This window comes from Mucor mucedo (genome assembly GCF_025094135.1).
Source record: "Mucor mucedo strain NRRL 3635 chromosome Unknown EV154scaffold_91, whole genome shotgun sequence".
NCBI lineage: Eukaryota > Fungi > Mucoromycota > Mucoromycetes > Mucorales > Mucoraceae > Mucor > Mucor mucedo.
In genome coordinates this window covers 100071-113581 of record NW_026252375.1, presented here as the reverse complement: position 1 = coordinate 113581, position 13511 = coordinate 100071, and the positions used below count along the sequence as shown (strand labels likewise).

The window sequence follows — 13511 nt, the reverse complement described above, 5'->3', positions numbered from 1 at the left end:
CAGTCATCAAATTGTAGATTTTACTCAAACCAATCGTTCGAAACAGACGTTTAGCACATCGCTTTTCTTAGGGACAGCCAAAAAAGAAAGAAAAAAAAAAATTTGTTTAAAATGCGAGCAAGCTTATCTTGAAAAGTGTTTAAATTAGACTTTTATTATTTAGAGATTCAGAGAGTATTTTTTAATAAGACACCTGCGTATGGTTATCTTTCTGTACATATAATATGAGCAACTTTGCAATTAAAATAACTAAATGATAAAAAAATATCACCAGGAACAAAGTGAATTCAGGTTATTAGAAGCATAGAATTCTAGACCTCAGTATTTTGTTCAACCGTACTTTTTTTTTTATATATATATTACTTACAGTGGATACTGGCACAGACAAGCAGGCCAGTATAATCACATTCATATACAGAGTGACTCCAGCTATTTACAGTCTAACCGTCCAATGAGTTTTAAAACCCAATCTACAAGAAGACCATCCTATAGCCGTAGTACTGCAATAATTGCAATAAAGCTATGTTTTTTTAAAGAAAATAAAAAAATTATGTATATTAAAGGAGAAGAAAAAGTGTGTGAACAAGATTTACTTGTAAGCTGATACACAAAGAGCTTACATCCGAATGATGTTTTAAATCAGCCAAAAATGTTTGGGCTTTTACTTGATAGAGAAACATATGTAAACGTTCAAAGCAAGTCACTACTTGATAGTTGTTCATCAGCAGTAGTAGTATTTATTAATAGTAAAGCGTATTTTATGAAAATTAAAAATCAATCATCCAAAAAAACTCAAGATTTTAACCGATGTCTGTGTAGGCTATTACGTAATTCTAAAAAAATACGGACAGGTGTAGACTCTTGTTTGCTTATATCAACGAAACGCTCTCAGCAAATGTTGTACAACATTAGTAGTCTGCATTAATACTGTCGTGGCTTCGGTCACACAAGTAGTTTAATATTTAAAATAGTGTTCACTAAAATATAATAAATCATCTTTTGATCTCCTAAATAATCTTTGATATATTCGGTCGTTACATAACAATAGTTCCTCGACAATTGGTAGCACCAGTTTATTAAAAAGAATTGTTTTTGTAAAAATAATAGAAGTAGTAACAACAACGATAACAAGAATTTCATGTTGGAACAATCTCAAGAAAATTTAAACAAATTTGAAATTGAGGAAAGAATTGAAGCTGCCTTACCAACTGCATTAAAAGCTGCTTACCATAAATTAAGAATTATAAAAGCAGAAGACATTATCGTACGAATTAAATCAACAGAGAAAAGAGAGGCACATTGGAATTCAATAATCAAACCATTAGTTGGAAAATATATATTGGAATTATCGAAACAACACTTAGAACATAACAACCAAGAATTTTCGAAGCAACACTTAGAACATCACAATCAAGGAGCATCAAATATGGCTGATCAATATACAAACGAATTATCCATAGCAAACACTATTGCACTTGCGGTGAAAGAAGGAATAGCTCAAGCAATTGGGGCAATCAATGCTTCCAATACAAACCAACAACAAAATAACAATATGGAAATAGATCTTATTAACAAACCGATGAAATACAATGGATCTAGGGATCCTTTCGTTATCGATAATTTTATCAAGGGAATAAATGATTACAAAGCATATAAAGAATGGGATGACGAGCAGACGTTTAAGTTTGCTCGTACTTTGATGTGCGACATTGCATCTATATGGCTGCGTAACTTGGAATTAAATGACAATGATGCACCAACTACTTGGACTAGCCTGCGTGCAAAAATTATTTCAGGTTTCAAGCCAACGAATTCAGCTTTAGTGTTTCGAGAACGTTTAGAAGAATTGCGACAAACAACCACCATATCCCAATACATTCAAGACTTTTTGACTCTAAAACTTGGTGTGCCAACAATGACGGACGATGAAGCGGTATCTAAATTTATCAGACATCTGAAAAATAAGGATGCGCGTGTACATATTCGAAATTTGTATAGAGGTGACAAATGTCCTACCATGGATGAAGCAATCCAAGCTGCTTATGTATTTGAATCTGCCCGTAATGAGCATGGAACATATTCATTTTTGCCGAACACCAACTCCATGTCTGTACCTCAACCAATCGATGATCCGATGGATCTCTCCGCACTTCGTGATATGGTCAATTATATCAGTTCCAATAGCCGCGGTATTCAACGTGGTAATTATCGTGGTGGATATAGAGGTAATTTTCGTGGTGATTTTCGGGGTGGCTTTCGTGGTCGTGGATTTTCTCGTGGGGAATCTAGAGGTGGATTTCGAGGGGGTTTGCGTGGGCGTGGTTTCTCTCGGGGACAATTTAGAGGTGGCTATCAAGGACATCAGCAGTATTATGAACAAGAAACTCGGTCATGTTATCAATGCCAGCAAGTTGGACATTTACAGTACAATTGTCCGCAAAACCGCCAAGAAGCTCATTATATGAATGATGGTTTTTATTACAGCGACAATTATGATTACGATAATGAACAACAACATGACTATTATCCGCAATCACATCCCTCTTCCCACCCCAATCCTACCCCTACCCCTCAACCAGTAATGGATAAATCTACCAATAAAGATAAATCTTCTCAACAGTATTCTCAAGAGCCTTTTATTCTTTATGCTGTATTGCCATCATCGGCTTCCTTTGTGCAACCGTTAAAACTAAATAAGGATATGATACAAAAAGATGTTGAATTCATGTTAAATGCAAATTCTACTCCTAACAAATTACCACTATATCGCATACTTATTAACGGTCATCCATGTAGCGTATTAATTGATTCTGGGGCTAGTGCAAATTACATTCATCCTCGACTTATTCCATACGTATCCAAAACAGCACCGACGATACAGGGTCAATCGGTTGAAACGGCGAATGGTCAATTAACAGCAATTTCAAAAATCGCATCGTTTTCAATAGCACTAGGAGATTACACTGATCGAATTGAAGCCTATGTATTTGATACAAAATTCGATGTTATCCTCGGTCGATCTTGGTTATCACAGGTTCAACCTGTTCCTCATTGGCCTACTGGTGAATGGCAAATCCGAATACGCAACAACCCATACCAGATAACAACTATTCGTCCTATGAAAATCCAAGTGCGTCAAGCAATAAATGAATTAAGTATCAAGTTAGCAGATCAACAGGAATCAAAACGGGATAAGCCAAAAATTACTGATATAGCAAATAGTACTAACAACGATCTCGATTTTTTGTTGACGGCTAAACAGCTCGACACATTGCTTAAGAAAAAGAAAGTAGAAGAATGCTTTTGGATCGACATTTCGGCAATCTATAGTCCAGAGGAGCTTCATGTTATGATGGAGACAGAATCAACAAAGACGCTTACGAATGAAGAAGCTGCAACAAAGAACATGAATGAGGCATGGTGTCAAGAATTCGCGGCCGCCTACCCAAAGGTTTTTAAAGGTTGCATTGACAGTTTGCCTCCAATGCGTGAATCAGTTGAGGACATGATTGTATTGGAACCTGGTGCCAAACTAGAATCGCGAGCTCCTTACAAAATGAGTCCTATTGAACTGCGTGAGTTACGACGACAATTAGATTTATTATTAGATCAAGGCTTAATTGAACCAACATCGTCGAAATACGGCAGTCCGGTTTTATTCGTAAAACGTGCGGCGGAAGGGAATCAACCAGCCAAATTACGCATGGTATGTGATTTCAGATCGGTAAACAAGGCAACAATATCTCAACGTATTCCTGTTCCCCGAATCGATGAATGCTTGGAACAGCTTCATGGCGCGCATTTCTTTACCTCGTTGGATTTGCAAAGTGGATTTCACCAGCAACGATTAACAGACGCTGACGCGGAAAAAACCACGATTAATACTCGATATGGGCAATTTCGATGGAAAGTAATTGCTTTTGGACTACGTAACTCGGGTGCTCAATTTATGAAAATGATGACATCTGTTTTAAAAGAATATATTGACAAAATATGTATTGTATACATAGACGATATTCTGATTTTCACCAAAGATAAGGATATTGATGTCCATAAGCAACATGTCCATCTCATTATGAAGAAATTAGACGAAGCTGGATTGATTGTTAATCGTGATAAATGTAAATTTAATCGCAAACAATTGACATTTTTAGGATACGATATCATTGCAAATGTTGGTGTCCTTCCTTCCAAAAAGAAAGTAAGTGCTATTATTTCCTGGCCGATTCCGAAAAATGTTCAAGACGTGCGCAAATTCATTGGCCTATGCCAGTACTATAAGTCATTTTTGCCTTCCTTTGCATCAATCGCGGCTCCTATTACGGATTTGACGAAGGGTGGTGGATTTAAGCGTAGAGAAATTGATTGGTCAACCGAATGTCAAATTGCATTTGATAAAATCAAACAAATGATAACATCGGCCCCAGTATTATTAACGCCTTGTATGACTCGCCCATTCCGCATAGAAACTGATTCTTCCGATTTTGGTTGTGGTGCAGTATTGTTACAGCAGGACCCAGATGATAACAATCAATGGAAGCCGTTAGCATACGAATCGCACAAATTTAGTACTCAAGAACGTGCCTATCCCGCTCAAGAACGAGAATATTTGGGAATACTTCATGCATTAAGAACATGGCGATGTTTTATCGACGGTAATGACTACGAAGTGTATACGGATCATTTACCGCTAAAATATTATCAGGATACCTCAAAAATCGCACCTCGTTTAGTTCGCTGGATGTCCGAATTGAGTATGTTTTCCCCGAAAATCATATACAAACAGGGTGTGGATAATATTGTTCCAGATTTTTTAAGTCGTCGTGATGGATCCAATTGTACTCCGAATGATATATCCTTTGAACCAAGATATTTGTATGATTCACCTGACACTTGCGCTGCAGTGAATTCGCTCAATAATGATCGGTCCGATGATCCTTTGATAACTGACCCTCTCCAAGACTGGCCCCTACATTATTTCAAAAATGAAGATGAATGGCCAGAACATTTCAAAACTCAATTAAAACAACAGCAAGATCGCTTTATGGTGAAGGATAATCATGTGTGGCGTCAATTTGTGGATAAATCAAAAACTACTGCTGATATGCCGGTCAAGGAAACATGGGTAAAATTTATTCCTTTTAAACGACGAGCAGACCTTGTTGAAGATTTTCATCGTGGATTTGGACATCAAGGAAAAATAACAATAAATCAACTCATGAAAACACGGTTCTGGTGGCCTAAAATGTTAAATGATATCACAAACTGGCTGTCTCAATGCCCAGAATGTCAATTACATTCACGCAAAGAAAAGAATGTTCATCATGCGCCAATGAAACCTTTGGAAATCCCTCCTCCTTTTTCTCGCTGGCATCTGGATTTTATCGGTGAGCTACCTTTAACCAAGAACGGAAATAAGTGGATAATTATGGCAGTGGATTACAACACGAATTGGCCAATAGCTAAAGCCCTTCCCGTTGCTAGTGCGTCGGCTATTGTCAAATTTATTTATGAGGAAATAGTGATGCGTTTTTCTTGCCCTGTTGAAATTGTGACAGACCGTGGAGCCAATTTTATGTCGAAGATATTGAAGCAGTACATGGCCAAAATCAAATCACATCATATTTTTACCAGTGCCTTCCACCCCCGTACCAACTCGAAATGCGAAAGATTAAACCAAACATTTAAACATATGCTTACCAAATATGTTAAAGGAGAGGTACACAGCTGGGACGAATATGTGGAATCTGCATTGTTTTCTTGTCGCATTCGCAAGCATGCAACCACAGGTCTGAGCCCCTTCTTCATGACGTATGGTGTCAATCCTGTACTACCAGGCGATTTATTACGACCTTTCATGGATCCGTTAACCGAAGAAGATCCTGAATTAATAGCGGAAGATGCATTAACCCACCTACGCTATTTACGTGAACAACGTTTTCAAGCCGAAGACCGTCTTAAAGTTCAAGCTGAAAAGGATAAGGAAAAATGGGATGCACTCATTAAAGGACAAGAAACTCAAACTTTCAAAATTGATGACTATGTGATGCTTCGACACGAAAGTAAAAAGGGTCTGGAATTCAATTGGATGGGTCCGTATCAGGTTCTCAAGCACAACCTAGACTTTAACACGTACCAGATTAAAGAAGTAGATGGAAAGGTTTATTCGTCCTGGGTACACACTGACAGACTCCATCCTGTAAAATATGACGGCTCCCCAATCGACAAGGCATGGTATATTCCGCGTATAGCAAGAGCAAAAGAAAAATAATAATTTTTTTTCTCCTACCTTGAGCTCTTTTTGGAAAGGGGGTATTGTCGTGGCTTCGGTCACACAAGTAGTTTAATATTTAAAATAGTGTTCACTAAAATATAATAAAATCATCTTTTGATCTCCTAAATAATCTTTGATATATTCGGTCGTTACATAACAATAGTTCCTCGACAATACTTATATCTACACACACCACAACCCCCAAGAAATTAAAAAATAAATATATGAGGCTACCAGGGGTCGAACCTGGAATCTCCTGATTCGTAGTCAGACGCCTTATCCATTGGGCCATAGCCCCTCATATGATTAATTGAATTACAAGTTAAAATATAACTTTAAACATGTAAAATTTTAAAATCACGTGATACGCACGTGGAATGATTTCTATTGGATAGTTGTTTAGCTGCAGAAAAAAAGATATTCTACCAGAGACTATATAACAGGCACTTGGTTTAAACCGTAGGTTCGTACCAAGATGCTTCATTAAAATAACCTGTCGGCTAATTTTTTTTTTTACGAAAGAAGTATAAAGAAGACGTCTCTAAATGTAATTCTTCATAAATTCTGTGTCCCTTCCTTAAAATAGAAACATCACTGCAAATAGCTCTGTGGGGGCACGTATGCAGGTAATTCTAGATTCGAGAATGGTATATCAGTATTTCAGTGGTAGCATTAATAGCGAAGGATATTTTATGCAAAAAAATAAAAAATAAATCAATCATCCTGTGGACGAGACGCTGCCCTGATAATTAAGTGCTGCATTTTGCGAATAAAAAATAAAATTGATACATGTATATAAGGGCCCGCTCACGCTTTCATGGTATGATACGGTCAAGCCAGGTGACACCTTGTGCTAGCTCAAATGATGCCTTTATCAGGAAATCACGCATGTGATTTTAAATTACATAACTTTTTTTTTTTTTTTTTTTTTTTTTTTTTTTTTTTTTGCTTCTCAACCTTGATCTCTCTCTCTCTTTTATTTCTTCTTTTTTTTTTTTTTTTTCTGTTTATAAATTTATGGGAGCGCAACAATCTTTTATAACCAGTACGAGTTCGACAGAAACAGCCAACGATTTATGGAGAAAAGAGAGTACGAAGAAGGGGTTTCAAGCGGTAGGGGCACTGGGAGCGTCGATCGTCTTTGCACCGGCGGTTATTCTTGCGCTTCCGTTTGTGGGGGCGTATGAATTTAGCACGGCTCTCGAAAGTGAATTAATGACAGGTTATCCCATCATGGATGGAGTTCTGGGAGGTCTCTTTGGGGTGATTGTGAGTCCTTTAGCCCCCTTTTATTGTTTCCTCGTTACCATCCAAGACATCTTTGACATGAAGTATACCCCAAAGGCATTCGACGAACAGTATTTAAAAAAAGCAGAGGATATGTTGAGATTGGATTCGAGTTATTATAACGTGGCTGTCACTGGGTGTCCTGGAACCGGAAAGGTATGTGTTTGTCATGACTTTTTTTTGCGCATGATTCATGGAATTCCCCTAACGAGCTAAAGGATAAAAAAAAAAGTCTAGTTTATTAAACGGGTTGCTTGGATACAGAGCCCATCATACAAAAGCAGCACCAGTAGGAGAAATTGAAACGACGATTGAACCAAAAGGATACCGACATCCGGTATTAAACAAATTATGTTTATGGGATATGCCTGGTATTGGTACGCCACGACATCCATCGAAACCATTTTTTGAGAATTACTGTCTTGGAGCATTTGATGCGATTCTGATTGTATTTGACGAACGCTTGATGGCTACGGATATTGAAATTGCACGACGAGCCAGAAAATACAGCGTGCCTGTGTTTTTTGTAAAGAATAAATCGGATCTGTCGCTAGAAAGAAAGATGGAACGTATGGAGGAAGGGAAGGTGAAAGATAAATGGGCATTAGCGGTATCGCAATTGACGATGGATATCAAGGATACGGTTTATAAGAATATGCGACAATTTGGGTTGGATACGAATCAGTTATACATGGTATCTTCCCATGTGATGACGGAATTTGTGATTCTTTTACGAGATCGAAAATCGACAGGACAAATGAAGCTAATACATGAAAAAGTGCTGATTACCAACTTATTAGATACACTTGCAGATAGAAAGAGATGCAATTCCATGAAATAGATTTTTTGTAAATAAATTAAAACTTTTTTTTTTATTGTCTAGAGTTTGGCGGTGATTTTCTTCTTGTTTTTAATGTCATTTATTTCTTGTGTACTCATGATTGTATGTTCAGACATTTCCATCCCCATAATTTTTTGAGTCATTCTTAAAGTCATTCCCCATAGATACACGACATCTTTGGATGGAAATTGAATGGGTACACCTGCTACGCGGGTTGATCCTGGAAGCGGAAGTTTGGTGACAGCTTCAGCATGCTCCATAGGATTATACACAACAATGGGATCACTTAGCAAATACTTAATTGGTGTCCCTGGATACCCATCAAATGTATTTTAAAATCTATTCTTTTTTTTTTTTTTGGATCAAAATCAAATTAGTCTTACATGTAATTTCGGATACTTCAGAGGGCCGAATTGTAATCTGAGGTGTGACAGGTGTCACTTGAAGGAAGACTATACAAAAAAAAAAAAGTTAAGGCATATGGGGAGTAACAAACAAAAAAAGAGAAAAAATTACTGTGGGGGATCAAACGCATGGTAGGATTACGAGTTTTTAAGGAAGTCAGGACGATTGGATCCAATGTACCGAGTAGGATAAATGCGGGACTTGCGAGGTCTAATCCCGTTTCTTCTTTGCATTCACGCACCACGGTGTCAAAGGGAGTTTTATCTATGGCTTCATTTTTCCCACCTGGAAAAGCAATGTGACCAGACCAACTTTATAAATAGAAACCTTTTAGTCATCTTTTTTTATGTCAGTCAGGTCGTATAGTGATTTTACGGGTCTTTGGGATTTAATGCACGTCGCATATATAAAATATCAGCTTCACCATGACAGTCATTAAACCAAGGCTGAGATAAGAAATCTTGGATGGAAGAAGGGATAGAAGTAGTAGGATGAATGTGATCGGTGGTATAAGGTCTCCAACGAAGAATAGCCGCCACACAAGCTGTTCTTACATCATCCTCTATTTTCCACTCTGGCTGTTGATAATTTGTAAAATGATCAATAACGAACTTTAAATCTAACATGTCAATCAATAATTTAATTTCAATCAGCATTGTCCCCAACAATAGAAAAATGTACCTTGTTTAGACATTTTATAACAATGAAAAAAAAAAAGGAAAAAGGAAAAGAAAGAGTCTAATAATTGTGTCCCGACGCTCACACACTTTGTACTTGCAAGAGACTGTTTTTTTTTTTTAATTACAAGTTGTTATTAATTTTTAGTGTATATATGAATATTATTATTGTCTGTGGGGAGATTAGACTCTTCTTCTGTTGCTATAACTCTTCTTGCCTAAATCAAAGGGAATATATCTATACTTGATCATATGGCTGATTTGTCTACGCATGGTCAAACCAAACAAGATGATGAAATACACCAACAAAATGGGCCAATAAACAGGAATATCAAACACACGGAACATGGTACAAAAGATGGAAATCACCGTTGCTCTAGTCACAGCATACCTTTTTTTTTTTGACACTTTGTTTTTAACTTACATGCTCACAATATTACACACATACACACACACTTACCAAAACTTGAATTCGGGAAGACGACGGATAAAGGGCTTAAATTCCTCATCGTTCTTCATGGGAAGAGCAGGTCCTTCTTCCATTTCGTTGGCTTGAGTGTCCAAGTCAACAGAGGGATCAAACTTTGGTGTTAAAAACGCCAAGAACAAGTTCAAAATATAAATGCCTACATGACCCCGTTTCTCATTTAATAAAACAGGTCTACCATTGTTAATGTTTGCATCATCTTACCTAAAGCATATCTATAATAATAAAAAAAAATGCCATTTAGTCAATTGATCCCCTTCAACCTTTCATCGTGATGAAACCAGCCAGCCCAAAAAAAAAAAAAAAAAAAGGGGGGGGGGGAGGGGGACTTACGTTATAATGTACCATCCTTCAGCATAGACAACACGTAATAAAAACAAGATTAAAAGAACAACGGTTGCTACCCAACGATAAGGAGCAAATGGTGTCACTTGATCTAAAACTTGTTGAAAACGCTAATAAAAAGAGGTTAATGACAAGAAACATCCAGAGGAGGGGGGAGGGGGTTTATCATTTACTCTTTCCAATTGTGACTTGTGAGCCAACAAACTGGAAGCAGCTCCTTCACTTGGTTCAGAAGAAAAATCGTTCATTTTTTATATTAGGGAAGAAAGAGAAAGAAAAAAAGAAAAAGGAAAATAAAAATATTAAATAAAATGGGCCATTCAAACGGTCAAAGGAAATTTAGTGTTACGCGAGACCCAGTCAGCTAGCCAGCCAACCAGTATAAAAAAAAAACGCTTGTTCAAATAGCATTGGGCTGATATTTATTGTTATTTTTTTTTTACATGGCATATTTGCGACAAATAAGCGCAACTAATAAGGACACTAGTCCTCCAATGAGTGCATCCAACCACATGGGTGATCTCTCCGTAGTAACATTTTCTACCGTTTGCTGTTGTACCACCCCATTTTCTGGCTGAACAGATTCTCCTTCTTGCTGAACCAATTCTCCTTGTTGCCGAGGAGTGTTAGCCTGGAAAGTCCCCTCTTGTACCATTTCTGTCTCAGCAGACTCACATTCCTCAGCAGACTCAATGACCTTGCGAATCGCAGTCTTATCTTTTGTAGTCTTATCAACCTCCGTCTCATCTGTTTCGACGTGCTCATTTATCTCTTGTGGGGGAGCCTGTTTTTCTATGGTTGATGCAGTATCTACACTTCTTTCTGTTGTATCACTGCTCTTTTGAGATGTATCGTTGCTACCTTCTACTGTATCACTGCTCTTTTGTGATTTAACGCTGCTACCTTCTGCTGTATCACGAATACTGTCGGCTTCCTTGTAAGACATCATGAAATCCGGCAACACTTCTTTTTCAGCAGCAGGTGTATCTGGAGGGATATCACTCAAAGCGTCTTTTGTATCGACTTGACATGTGGGACATACCCAACCTACAGATCTTAACTTACTTCGATTTTAGTATATATGTTCTTATTAAAGTTTTTATTTTTGTATACTTTTTTGCCAAGCGTTGACGTTCTTCTTTGGAATAATCCAGTCCGCCAATAGCTCCTCTAGCTTCTGTAGGAAAGAAACCAATCACCGCCAGTAAGACCGTACGAACTAAAAGGGAAATAAATTGGGTGAGTTAGTGGTTAGAAGGACGCTAAAAGGGGATGGTGTGTTAGGGGTCTACTTTACTTCCCCAAGCTGGTTGCCAAAACTCTGGATGAAATCCTGTGATGCTGAGACATATCTTTGTGTTTAACTCGAAACGTCCATTGGGCTAACATTTATAAAAAATTAGATACATGTACAGTATAAATACAGAGAGGGATTGTTTACGGTTAAAAAGATGATCTCGGGTGGTTTAAATGGATATTCGCTGGGTAGTATGATACGACCATGATATCTAATAAATGGGGTATTGGATATACATATATTTTTTTTTTCGGTTATGCTTTTACCTTCCTTCTTCAAAGTCCGTATCTTTGGGTCCTCGAACAGTAAAGTGCCATTCGAATATATTGTCCTATGATAACCGTTGAGCATGATCTCTTACACCATCCCAATTGTAAACCTTTTACCTCTAATGGATGAGCATCATATTCGAATGTACTTTCTTTGGCAAGCTCTCTTGCTTCCTGCATAATTCTTTTCACACCTTCATTCATCAAAACTCAGTTTTTAGCACACATATACACTGAGAGGTTAAAAGGAGTGTCTCTCTCTTTTTTTTTACCTGGATTCTTCAAATTGTATTTCGTTGTACTCATGCTGATGAATGGTTGGATTAAAAAGTGGGGGATTGTTTTAAAATTAAATTTTCCACACACACACACACATGCTGTACATGCGCACGAATTACTGTGTGACTACGATATATACATTTGTGATATGGTACTGGATTTTCAACCTTTTATCAAAAAAAAAAAAAAACCGCGATACATCTAGGGAAAAAGCTTTATCCAACCACGACAATCTTTAAGAGTAAAGTGGGTTATTCCATCCATTATACGAGGAGTCAAACGATTAGTTGTATCCATTGGATTTCTTTTGTTTCCAGATTTAACCTTTGATCAAAACTCTTCGATTGGATTGAGGAAGGGACAGTATGGTGGCAAAAATTAAACACATTTATATCCACCAATCTTTAATGAGTTTTTAAATGGGTTGCAGGTTTGTAAATGAGTGCCTTATCCATTATAATATAGTAGCCATGAAGACCGTTACGGTCCAAACAATCCATCATGGAATTCCAGTAACTCAAAAAGTGCTCAGAACGTGTACCTACCCTTTCCATTTATTTGGACTGTTTTTACCATCTATTTTTCTTATTTATGAAGTAGGTTTTCTCAACGAAATATCAGCGGAAAATAGCTCCCAGTATGGTCTTAGATATACCACGAGCCGACGGAACAACTTCGTCTTAGCCGGCTTTCAACCATCCTCTGTTACAAGTGATATTAAGAATGTAACCTGCTTTATCAAGAAAGACGCAATTCTTTTTTTTAAAAAAATCCATTTATCAGAGTTAGCAATTCACTGTTAGTTTTTTTCTATTCTCTTTGCCTCTCATACTTTTAAACTCACTCGTACTTTTTTTTTTATATATTATTTATTTTTGTAAAAAGATGAGTATTCTTTCACCTTAATTTACTATTAATATTCGCGCTTGTTTTTAATATATTGCAAGATATTAAATATGGTGAGTGCAAGTAAACCGTACTTCGATTGGACGTGCCGTGTTGTTACAATAGATCTTATTTGAGGACGTCCATTTTTTTTTTTTTTTTTTTTTTTTTTTTTTTTTTTTTTTTTTTTTTCGCATACGTCGGACCACAGTTTTATTATATCTTATAGCACCAATCTATTGCAAACTGAGTGCTCTTTGAGGGTTCCAAGTTAGAAACAAGGAGACTCGATAAGCTTGTCTTTATTTCATTGTAAATTACATTAAGTACTATGATTTTAGTGAATATGGAGAAAAAAGTGGATGCTATGGAATGGTTTTGCAGCCCTTTTCAGGTGTGGATAGTGAAGAAACTTTTTTTTTTTTTACTGTTTTCTCAGACAGCGTTGATATGACAAGTTATATT

At 37.0% G+C, this 13511-nt stretch overlaps 4 protein-coding genes and 1 non-coding gene across 5 annotated transcripts; 1 reads left to right on the top strand and 4 right to left on the bottom strand.

Moving 5' to 3' along the window:
• Nucleotides 1-6499: 6499 nt before the first annotated feature.
• On the bottom strand, nt 6500-6572 carry EV154DRAFT_t95. The gene has a single exon. It is a non-coding gene; the product is annotated as a tRNA-Arg (tRNA).
• Nucleotides 6573-7260: 688 nt separating this feature from the next.
• EV154DRAFT_518763 (interferon-inducible GTPase-domain-containing protein) lies at nt 7261-8434 on the top strand. The gene is made up of 2 exons (XM_051602664.1): nt 7261-7717; nt 7794-8434. The coding sequence occupies exons 1-2, from the start codon at nt 7292-7294 to the stop codon at nt 8400-8402; spliced, it is 1035 nt and encodes a 344-aa protein (XP_051454533.1). The 5' UTR covers nt 7261-7291; the 3' UTR covers nt 8403-8434.
• On the bottom strand, nt 8435-9536 carry EV154DRAFT_518761 (uncharacterized protein). The gene is made up of 5 exons (XM_051602663.1): nt 9489-9536; nt 9183-9426; nt 8919-9118; nt 8786-8854; nt 8435-8741 (listed from the first exon to the last, which is right to left on the bottom strand). Exons 1-5 carry the CDS (start codon nt 9499-9501, stop codon nt 8689-8691), a joined length of 579 nt encoding a protein of 192 aa, XP_051454532.1. The 5' UTR covers nt 9502-9536; the 3' UTR covers nt 8435-8688.
• On the bottom strand, nt 9537-10576 carry EV154DRAFT_518752 (retrieval of early ER protein Rer1). Its single transcript, XM_051602662.1, has 5 exons — nt 10490-10576; nt 10305-10426; nt 10176-10186; nt 9945-10110; nt 9537-9875 (listed from the first exon to the last, which is right to left on the bottom strand). The coding sequence occupies exons 1-5, from the start codon at nt 10562-10564 to the stop codon at nt 9668-9670; spliced, it is 582 nt and encodes a 193-aa protein (XP_051454531.1). The 5' UTR covers nt 10565-10576; the 3' UTR covers nt 9537-9667.
• Nucleotides 10577-10712: 136 nt separating this feature from the next.
• Nucleotides 10713-12284, bottom strand: EV154DRAFT_518747 (UBC-like protein). The gene is made up of 7 exons (XM_051602661.1): nt 12155-12284; nt 12000-12076; nt 11880-11944; nt 11758-11824; nt 11614-11698; nt 11430-11535; nt 10713-11371 (listed from the first exon to the last, which is right to left on the bottom strand). The coding sequence occupies exons 1-7, from the start codon at nt 12186-12188 to the stop codon at nt 10756-10758; spliced, it is 1050 nt and encodes a 349-aa protein (XP_051454530.1). The 5' UTR covers nt 12189-12284; the 3' UTR covers nt 10713-10755.
• Between the last annotated feature and the right edge of the window lie 1227 nt (nt 12285-13511).